This window comes from Malania oleifera, chromosome 2, assembly GCF_029873635.1.
Source record: "Malania oleifera isolate guangnan ecotype guangnan chromosome 2, ASM2987363v1, whole genome shotgun sequence".
NCBI classification, from domain to species: Eukaryota; Viridiplantae; Streptophyta; class Magnoliopsida; order Santalales; family Ximeniaceae; genus Malania; species Malania oleifera.
Genome location: NC_080418.1, coordinates 65659099 through 65670661, shown reverse-complemented (window position 1 = coordinate 65670661; position 11563 = coordinate 65659099). Strand labels below are relative to the sequence as shown.

The 11563-nt window shown below is 36.8% G+C and overlaps 1 protein-coding gene across 1 annotated transcript in view; it reads right to left on the bottom strand.

Annotated features, from left to right (window-relative positions):
• Window positions 1-934: 934 nt before the first annotated feature.
• The window catches only part of LOC131148995 (cytochrome P450 CYP72A616-like), a 79201-nt gene continuing 68572 nt past the window's right edge, over window positions 935-11563 (bottom strand). The window contains exons 4-5 of the mRNA XM_058099005.1: window positions 2228-2624; window positions 935-1491 (exon numbers count right to left, since the gene is read on the bottom strand). Coding sequence (XP_057954988.1) covers window positions 1063-1491; window positions 2228-2624 — 826 coding nt within the window. The 3' untranslated portion in view covers window positions 935-1062. The remainder of the gene's footprint in view (window positions 1492-2227; window positions 2625-11563) is intronic.

Sequence of the window (11563 nt, the reverse complement as noted above, 5' to 3'; positions counted from 1 at the left end):
AAACAGAATAATTACCCATACACAGATAATGAGAAAATCCTAGGAAATTAGCTTTGTATCATGAATAATCTATAGATAGTAGGCAATGGTCATGAAAGTGATTGGGTGACAAGGCTAAGTAATTGGACCATTAATTCTTAGAAATGGTTCTAATTTATGACCAAGACTTTAAATGATTTAAATTTATGAATTGTAAGCCATAGCTATGTTTTCAACACAATTTGGGGTAAATTGTAACTCCAAGTTTAATTTGGGTAGGCTATAAATATGTGATTAATTTCATTTGTAAATAATTTCAAGCATTTCAACCAAATCCAATATGCCAATATAATTGTCTAGTGCTAGAGTAGGCCTCAGCGCCTTTTATCCCCCTCTCTCTCGTGACCTCACTCTCATCTCCCATTAATTTGTCACTTCTTTACTTTCTCCTTACCGCATATGATGTATTTCCAGTAATCTTCCCTCATTTCTCCCTCATTCTAGAATTTCTATGACTTCTACGATTCTATTACACTCTTTATTTCAAGGGGCACCCCTTGTAAAATAGAATAATTACCCTTGCACCTCTGACGGGGGCTAGCATAATGAGTCCATTTCACTTATCGCATCATCATTAGTCCATGTCACGATCAACCTACCATAGTTATATGTTTGAAGGCTCACTAAACAATCAATAATCCCTATATTTGTCATCCTATTTGAAGCTAACTTGATGTATTTTTTTTTTCCCATTTTTATTTATCCTTACCTTATAAGGCATGACTATGTTTATTAAATGTTTACCTAGGTTAACCTAACCTAACCTCAACTTTACTAATACCAAATAATAGGAAATGCAAATCCTACCTTACTAAAAAAAGTACTTTTTCATAGTTAAATAGAGCATAAAAGCATAAAAAAGGGCACATCGAAGACTATTATTCTTCGATTATCACTATGACAACTCCCATAGTGCTTCATACCATCACTACAAATAATTTAACAATAAAAGTGCTTTAATGATGACATAAATTATAAAAGTACTAATAGTGAGTAGGAAGTGTAAAAGCACAAATTTGATTGTCAAGGTCTAAGCTTATGTAGGATGATTTGGGCACCATGACCAGGTTGTAAGGTTACAGCAACTGTAGGAGCATGAATGTAGGATGGAGAAAGGCTAAAGGAGAAATTTTGCAAGATGACGGTTAGGGCCAATTTAGCTTCAAGCATTGCAAAGTTTTGTCCAATGCACATTCTTGGTCCCCAACCAAATCCAAAGAATGACGCTTGATCCTTAGATGCCTTTAGAATCCCTCTTGAGAATCTCTCTGGATTGAAGTCCATAGAAACTTCTCCCCATTGCTCAGGATCTCGATGAACAACGTGTATTGGCATATAAATTTGGACTCCTACTGGAAGCTCGAGATGTCCTAGCTTGGTCTTTTGATTAGTGTTTCGAATGATGGAAGTTGCTGGGTATAATCTGAGAACCTCAAGCAAGATCATGTTCACCTTTGACAAGAGTAATTAAGAAAGTAATGATTAGTAGTAAAGAGAAGTTTTAGTACATGGTTTCATTAAATATTAGACTAATCGAACAAAAAAAAAAAAAAGATAACGAGTATATAGAGAATTTGATACGAGTATTGCAAGATTTTAGTCATGAAACCAATAAATTAAACCTGTATTAAGAAGTTCTTTTGATAAGAAAAAAGTGTTGACTTGTTTTCCTTTTTTGGAAAATAAAGATTTGTTGGACCATCGTTTTCAACTTTTAAAATATTCATTGACCCACTTTTAAAAATAATTGGACTATTAATATGACAAAATTTCAGTAGAAAGGAAACTTAAAAATCAATGCAAAAGGCTAGTTAGATGCCTGTCATTAATCAAAATTTCAATTGTATAAAGTCTTACAATTTTTTATATACCATCACTGAATTTTTTTAGTGTAATGTTGTTTTGGATTATTACTTGATGCAACTTTACTTTCACTACAAAATAATTATTTGAATCTAGCAACAAGTAAAAATGATGGAACCAAACCTCAAAAATGAAATTAAAAAGATGATGTGGAGGCATTTTTGAAAAAAAAAAAATTTGATTTTAAATCGCTAGCATAGAGATGGCTCACCTTTTCTTCATGTTTTAGTATGTTCCAGATAATAAATTGGTCATTTTTATACTCTTGTAAAACATAATGGCTCTCGCCTTTGAAGCTATGAAAATTTTTGGAAATAGAACTTACCATCTTCAAGTTGGTCAAGTCATCGAAACTTGGTTTGTTTTTTCCTATCACCTGCAAAACTTCCTCCCTTCCACGTTCTTGCCAATACTTGTGCATGCTCAGCAAAATCATTGTCCATGAAAGCAAATTTGCTGTGGTCTCATGTCCAGCAAAATAAAATAGCTTGCACTCTTCGATCACATCTTCAGTTGTCATTCCAGAATTCGGCTTCTTGCTCTCTCGGAGGTAATTATTATTAGATTTCAGTAGTAAGCTCAGCAAATCATCTTTGTCTTCAATACCTAATTGAATAGCTTTCTTTCTTTTCTCTATCATACCCCTTAATAAAGCTTTAACTTCTTTGTTGATGCACTTCATTCTCTTTTGAGTTTTTGTGGGCATAAAAAATCTGTAAAAACTACAAACCAACTTAAAGTTAATAAGATTGATTTGAATAATGGTGCAGTATAAAGACAAACAAAGCATAGAGTACATCAAATTAAAATTTTCTTGCCCAATGGTGGGATAGGTCTTGGATTTGGAGTCATATTAGATTTGAATAAGATGTAATATAAAATTATATTGAAATTTGTATAAATCCACCCAAATCCAAATTCAAGGTCCGAAATCCATGCTCCTAAGCACAACATTAATGTTTTTAAAACTCTACACCACTAAGTTTCAAAAATTACATTTTAGTATGCTTGCAGAAAGAAAATGTCCATTTTATATTATCCATTGAGGCTTGAAGGTTACTGTCTTCCTTATTAAGAACATACGTAAGCATGCTTACATCATTTTCATTAGTAGGAACATTTTCAAAGAAAAATAAAAAGATACATCTTTTTAATCATATTTTGTAAATTTAATAGTTGTATTTGGTTTCAAGTATGAAACTGCTAAGTACGGGCATTCTTTTTTTGCCTACACCTCCTTGGATTTACTTTGAACTTTTGTTTATGGAGATTTGGATTTGGATAGTTTGAAAGCTGACATTCTGTTGACCCTATGGGTCATTCTCGGTTTTGATAATGACAAATACTCTGCTATTTGATGACTTTCAAGTTTGTGTGCAGGATCATACTAAGCCGGATCACATTGATAGCATGCGGTAACTTGAAGAAAAGGAAGACCCTGACATATTTATTTGTTATAATTTCTATTTGGGTCTGTAATCTTAATTAAGAAAAGGTCTATAATAATCTACATATCATGCATGGAGGACTATAAGTTCAAGACTTTAGAAAGACCTTAGGGATCAGGTCGACTGACGCCAGATTTTTTCGGTATCCTAAAAAAGACTTAGACTGACCTTAGGTCCCCTATGCAATGCATAAAAAAGTGCCCTATTAAAATTAAGTTAATCATCATATGAAAAGGGACAATATTATAAAGAGAAAAGGACCGAAAATAGCCAAATTGGTATGTTTGGTGGACCGAACTTAGTTATACTGAGATCTTCGGTCGACCAAACCCCTATTGGGTCAACATGTTGACCACTTAGTCGACCGACCAGAAGTATATAGGCTAGCCTTGGTCGACCGAACCTCCCCGGGTCAACAAGTTGACTGCTCGGTCAAGCGACTAGAAATATATAAGCAATGCCCTAGTTGACCGAATCCCCACGTGGGAAATGCCAACCGCCTGGTTGACCAAACCTCCTAATTCAAAATGATCCCGTTGATCGAACCGTATAGATTTGGAAAATCACTTTTGAAACCTTAAGTATGGTCGACCATCTTTCTAGTTCAAAATACTCCCGGTCGACTGAACCCAGACACTCGATCAAATGAACCTTAAGTACGGCCGACCAGTGCTCTTGGTTTGATGAAAATTACCAAGGTTAAAAACACTGTTATTTTTATTAACCTTACTTAATTTTTTTCTAAAATGACTAATATGTCCTGACCTATTGTACTTTTGGGAAATTCTATATATACCCCCTCATTTTCAAAAATTAGTAATGGATTAGCAAAATCATTAAGCCAAAATTCTCTCAAAATTTCCAAAACCTATTTGGCTTATACTACTCTCATTCATTCTCATACACTTATTCCTTGATTATCCAAGTATTGTGAGAGTTTCTAGATTGCTTGTCCTCCATTCTAAAAAGCCCACAACTCTTATTTGAAGTTTGTATTGTTTGATTTTTATCTTGAGAGTTAGGCTAGAGTTGTTCCCACTGATTTTAACAAATAAATCTTGTGTGGGAAAACTCAGTAGCTTGAGGGTCTTTGCATTGATATTGCAAGATTCCTTAGGCTTATATTTTGTATGCAAAAATTATTTTACAAGCTCGTTTTCAAATAACTCTTGTGCTTGCTACATTGAAGAAAATATGTTTGAGTTTGTTTGAATATTATTGCTAGCATCTTTGAAATACTGATCTGACATTGAAATTTGGTATACTTGGTTTTCAAAGAATAGACTATTTAAACACTCCAGTGCTTGCTTGAGAATAATCATTAGACTAAGTGTTGATTGCACACGTAGAGCACCGAACTTATAGTTCTTAGATGTTTGGTGTTGATTGATTATTATTTGTGAATATTGTAGTACATATCTACTTAGTGTGAGAAACATATTTCCGTGTACGCGAAATTTTTTTTTTCACATTTGTTGTATTCCAAGCAAGGGCCTGAAGAGGGAGACTAACTCTGTTGAATAGTCTCAGATTGGCTTATACCCGGTTAGGAAAACTAGGTGTACCATCCTGGTAAGGTGTAGGTTGAGGTCAGTCCCATTAAGTGATCTAGTTGTAACCGGTGCCGCTCTACCCATTAAGTGAGCATTAATGAAGTCCTCAAACTTGCGAGTTAGAGGTGGAGACGTGGGCAGTATTGGCCGAACCTCGATAACATATCTGGTGTTGATTTTATTTTTTGCAATTTACGTTCTGCACTTGTATGTTTATATTTATTATTTGAATATTTTTTTGGGATTGTGAATACATAGAAAGACCCTAAGTTTGTGAAATACTGCTTGCTGGATTAGCTAAACCTAAGAAGAATTTTTAAATTTCCAATTCACCTCCCTTTTGGGAATACATCAAAGTCAACACATTCACTTTGCATGATTTCAAGTAAAAAATCATCATATATGTATATGTATGTATATATAAAGGATAGTTTTCACCCAATATTGAAATTGCTACATTCAAATAATAGCAAGAAATGGGTTGAGCTAAATTATGATTGGCATAGAAAAATAAAACATAGTACAATGGAGCACCTCCTATTGATTACGCGTCGAAACTGCGTAATTGGACGTTTAACCCGAGCTTTACCGTTTATATTTTTAATTAAATGTCCAAAATTATCCAATATTTTAATAAAGTGCCAAAATCATCATTCTTGAAATTTATTGCACTATTTATGAAGTTTTGGTATTTTTTTGTCGCAGGAAAATTCCCGAGAATCAAAACCGATACCTGTTCGTATTTGGTGCATAACTTTTCCGTCCGAGCTCCGATTGAGACGATTCAAATTTTTGGAGAAAGAGGAAAGGATCATCTACAACTTTTATGTTTTGAGTTTTATGAGATATGGGCTCCAAAAGAACAGAATTTGCAACGAACAGAGAACAAATAAAATGAAAAAAATTAAAAAATTGGATAGTTGATGTGACCCGGCCATGCATAGCCGGGTCGGGTTGGCTAATTGGGTAGGGCTTCTTCTTTTTTCTCTTTTTAAACCCTTCCTTCAGCACAGCCTCTCCTGTCCTCTCTTGTTGTTGTTGTTGTTGTTGTTGTTCTTCTTCTTCTTCTTCTTCTTCTTCTTCTTCTTCTTTGGTTTTTGTTTTTTTTCTCTTTCAATTCCCGCTTTGCCCTTCTCTGTTTCCCTTTCTTTCCTCCCCTGTTTTCTTTAATTTCTTGCAGCCTCTCTCTCTTTCCCAGTTCCACTCATCCCTGCTCCTCTTCTCTCTCCAATCTCTCATCCTCTTATTCTCACTCTCTCCCTCTCGGTTAATCTTCGTGTCTTTGCAACATCCGGCCAAACAGCGTGCACCAGCTTTGCCGCAGCAACAAAGATCAACCAAGCCTGCTGCTGCAAGACCTCCTCAGCCCCCTGTTCCTTCACAGCAGTTCTCTGCTATCCAAAAACAGCAACACAGCAGTAGCCTTCTCGTCCAAAGACAGCAACACAGCAGCAGCCTTCTCGTCCAAAAACAGCAACACAGCAGCAACAGCCTCAGCTCCATGATTTGCTGCTGCAACCTCCACACACCCGAAGCCTCGGCGAGCTACCCCTGCAGCTTCTTCAACCCGAACACAGCCGCGATAGCCTCTGCAAGCCCAGCCAGCTCCCTGCTGCAACAGCTATCCAAGCTCCTCTCGGCCATGCTCTGTTTTCTCTTACTCTCTCTCTCTCTCTCTCATCTTCTTCTGCTTCTTGTTTTTATTTATTTATTTACTTTATGTTAATGGTTATTTTGTCTTTACTCATTGGATTTTATTAAAGACTTGTTTTTTTTATTCTTTTTTTTTCTTTATCATTTAGTTAAATCCTCTTTCAAGTATAGTTCTTTTTAGTATTAAAATTTATTGATTTTATGTGTTTAATTAATGAAGTCTAAGATAAAGATAATATATATATATATATATATATATATATAGAAAACTAAAATACAAAGTTCGTGTTTTTATTCCTTGTGTCACGTTATTGTTTAGGTTGATTGATAGTCTAATTTTAATTCGAGTTCTGTGTTCGTGTTAAAGGTCCAATTTTTATTGCGCGCGTGTGCGTATTTGATTAAGTTTCCATTGCATACTCTATTTCCTTGTTTGAAGTTGCCATTTTTAATTAATGCATGTTTCATTGTTTCCTTAAGTAGGTTAGGGTTTCCATTCTTGCTTTTTAATTTAGTGAATGTTAATTTTAGGGTTTAAATTGCGTGTCATCTAATTTTTCAAAAGTAAAATTGAACAATCTTGAGATCCCAAATCTGAACTGAGTTCAGTACCTTTTTAATTTTGATTGGAAGAACGTAAAATCTGAGATTAAACGCATTCCCTGAGGAGACGATCTAGCCTTTGGGCTTAATATTACACGACAGAACTCCTATACTTAGGATAGCTTTCGAGCTGCTCATTTTTCGAGTGAGTCAAGTTTGTGGCGCCGTTGCCGGGGAGTGTCGGTTTTAATCTCAAATTTGCATTTTTCCCGTCATCTTTGTTATTTTTATGAAAAAGAAAAAAAATAGAAAACAAAAAAAAAAAAAAAATTTGAGTTTTGAAAAATGGCTACACCTGCACCACGCACGATAATGGATTTTTTGCAGCTTGAATATGCCACTGCATCCTCTTCCACTGTTCTTCCTTATGATGAGCTTAATTTCATGATGCAGCGTGGGAGGTCATCATTGCTACCCGAGTTTTACGGGACGGAATCTGAGTGCCCTTATTAGCACCTAACAGAGTTTGAGTTAACTTGTAACATGTTTTTCTCTCATGCTAGAACTGACGAATTTACTAGACTGAATTTATTTCTTGCTACTTTATAGGATAGGGCACTGATTTGGTTTCATTCTATGAGACCTCATTCTATCACTAATTGGGATGATATGGAGCGTGAATTTCTGCATGCGTTTTGTTGCTCACAGAAAACTCAATTTTTGGAGGAATAGATTCTTAATTTTGTGCAGCAGGATGACGAGACATTTGGGGCTTGCTGGAAATGATTCAAGGATCTGCTAAGTACTTGCCCACATCACGGGTTTGACTCATTGAGGTTAGCTGATTGTTTTTATACTGCTCTTACCCCTGATTGCAAGTGTTTTGTCCAGACTATGTCTAATGAAGAGCCCGTTAGCAAGGATCCAGATCAGGTATTATCATTCTTTGATTACTTAGCTGACAATGTCCCACAGTGCAATATACGATACACTCAGGCACCCATGACTGCACATCCTACCAGCACAATTAGTGGTGGAGATGTATATGAGCCACCAAACTGCCTAAACAACCCTCCGCCTCAATATCAGCCACAACAAATCCCTTCGAGCAGTACGCCGTCGGACCTTTTTGAGGATAGCATAGCACAAATGGCGAACATGCTCCAACAATTCACGCAAACTCAAGTCGATCATAATAATGAATTGCGGGACACCATTAATGCGATAAGCATGCAGTTGAATATCTTAGAAAATGAAGAATTACCTGTGGAACCTCAGCCTAGTCCTCAAGAGTACCAGCAGCCACACCAACAAATACATGATGTTTCTCTTGAGACAGCAAAGACCACCACTACTTCAAGAAGCAAGAAAGAAATTCCCTAACCTGAGATGCTCATCGCCCGGCAAATAGTTGTCCCAACACCAGAAGTTACGACTGCAATAGATGAATTCAAAGAAAAATCAGAGGAAACGAGCCCAAAAGTGGAGCAGTTAGTTGATGAGGAGACTGATACCCATACAGAGTACCAACCTATGGTACCTCATACTCTGAGCTCAGAAACCGTGGAACCGTCACTCCCACCTAAATCAGATGTTAAAGAGCCTAATATGGAGGTAGACTCTTGCAGTGGTATGATGATATGTACACCAAATAAAGAGGGTGACCAGTCTGGTGAGCATATAATTTTCAAAGAACCAGGTAAAACCTTTAATGTTAATGCTTCTGAAGAACTGCAGGTAATTATTCTGATCACTTTCTCTCAACCGTTAGTTCGTAAAGAAGCAAATTTCCTGGAAACGATGTTGAATAAAGACCCTTTCTTGTCCACACACGAGGGTCAACTTGCGCACGTATTGTTTGGTATTTTGACATGCATTAATTCATTTGAGGCTGATTTTCGTGCAGGTATAACGACTGATCGATTGTGGCAGCTCAAATTTGGAGAACCGCCATTGCAATTTATAGACCTGCGGCCACCAGACGAAATTCCTCCAGAGCCTCCGCCAGACAATTGTGATGTTTTTCTTTTCGTTCTTGTCCTTTTATTTTATTTTATTTTATTTTTAGTTAGTTTTCAGGACCATTTTCTCGTAGTTCGATTTTTGTTATTTCGCTACTCAGGTACGCTTTACTTTTCCCGTACATAGTCCTTTCTATTTCCCTTATGCTTTCACATTGAGGACAATGTTCCATTTCAGTTGGGGGGGATGAGCATTCGCATGTAACACTGTGCACATACACGTACTGGGTTTTATATTTCAAAAAAAAAAAAAAAACAAAAAAAAAAAACAAAAAAATCAAAAAGAAAGAGAGAAAGAAAGGAGGAGCACTGAAGGATTACATTGCATTATGCCATGCTTAACACTGACTCATACCTTTTGCATACTTGCGTATAACTTAAGAATGACACGCTTGAGTCAATCATGCATAGTTTCTCTTCATATGACTTTATGACTCCATGAAGAATCGATTGGTAGTACATTCGTGTTAATTTGACTATATAATTTCCTGTATTTACACGGCATCTCACGAGGCTGAATAAACACATTCACGTGATTCATTGCACATAGGGTTTCTTGTGAGAACTGAGAGAGCACCCGTGGCGACTATGACACCTTGTGAGATATCCTTGAGCTATTTATCGTCCTTTTGCGCATCAATATCAAATCACAGTTCACAGAACTCATTCTATTTTTTGGATGATTCCTGTACGCTAGTCTCTGTTTTGATTTGCTGCCTAGAGGTGACACCTAATGAGGAATAGAAACCTAGATCTTATAGCCCTACTCAAGATATGAAGGCTGAGCCACCCCTAGTATAGACTTATAGTTCTATGGAACCCTATTCGAGCTCATTCCCATTATGGTATGAAGATTAGAAAGAAGTGTTATATTGTCCCTCATTGATCCAGAAAAGTCAGCTGCAAAAAATAAGAGGAGCAAAAACGAACAAGCAATCATGCGCATGAATGAAAAGTCAATGCCGGTCCAAATACTATCACAAGGACATGACACATTTTTCTCACGTATGACGATTCTTCAACTGTTATGGCCTCAGATGTCTTCACGACAAGTTTGTGAGTAAGTTTATCTAGGGTGGTCCAGTTGGATATGGCGAGTAGGTGAGAAAATGCTAGGTGCAGGACTCAGACACTCATAGATGGCTAGATCCTTTCCAGACTAGTCTACCCATATACTTAGTGTTTTCTTTTATATGTGGGATGTTTGATCGGCGACACTCCTCCTCACCGATATAAGTGAACCCATTTTCTTTGAGTGTTCTTGAGGTATACTATTAGGCCGAGTGAAGCGACCGTTCTGTAGTGATCCACTGGCGTCCTAGGTGTACTTATTCCCACACATCACACACACCTCGAAGTTTAACCTTTTATAACTCAACTTATATTATTGCATTAACTCTGATGTGCCACTGATTACTTCATGTGAGTATCTGCTTGCAAATCACATATACCAATGAAACTTGCATGAGTGGACGTGCTTGGAGTCGTTGCATTGATATGAACGAGCTGTGTGAAATTCCCGTATGTTCTTGTAGTGAAGTGGTATAGTTATATCGCATGTGCATTGATGTCATGATCAACATGAGTATGTAGTTGTAGACACCACCCTGAGAAGTCATTCACTTCATTTGCTAGAGACTATCAAAACGTTAGTTTGGGGGGTGTGGATTACGCGTCGAAATTGCGTATTGGACGTTTAAACTCGAGCTTACCGTTTATTAATTTTAACTTAAATGTCTAAAATTATCTAATATTTTAATAAAGTGCCAAAATCATCATTCTTGAAATTTAATTGGCACTATTTATGAAGTTTTGGTATTTTTTTGTCGGCAGGAAAATTCCGTGAATCAAAATCGATACTGTCGTATTTCATGCCTAACTTTCCTTCCACACTCCGTTGAGACAATTCAAATTTCTGGAGAAAGAGGAAAGGATTATCTACAACTTTTGTTGGTGTTTGAGTTTTGTGAGATATGGGCTCCAGAAGAGTTATAATTTGGCAACGAATATAGAACAAATAAATGAAAAAACATAAAAAATTGATAGTTATGTGACCCGGCAATGCATAGCCGGGTCGGGTATGGGCTAATGGGGTAGGGCTTCTTCTTTTTTTCTCTTTTTAAAACCTTCCTTCAGCACAAAGCCTCGCTGTCCTCTCTTGTTGTTTTGTTGTTGTTGTTGTTGTTCTCTTCTTCTTCTTCTTTTCTTCTTCTTCTTTGGTTTTGTTTTTTTCTCTTTCAATTCCGCTTTGGCCCTTCTCTTTTTCCCTTCTTTCCTCCCCTGTTTCTTTAATTTCGTGCGCCTCCTCTCTCTTTCCCGTTCCACGCATCCCTGCTCTCTTCTCTCTCCAATCTTCTCATCCTCTTATTCTCAACTCTCTCCCTCTCGTTAATCTTCGTGTCTTTGCAACATCCGGCCAAACAGCGTGCACCAGCTTGCCGCA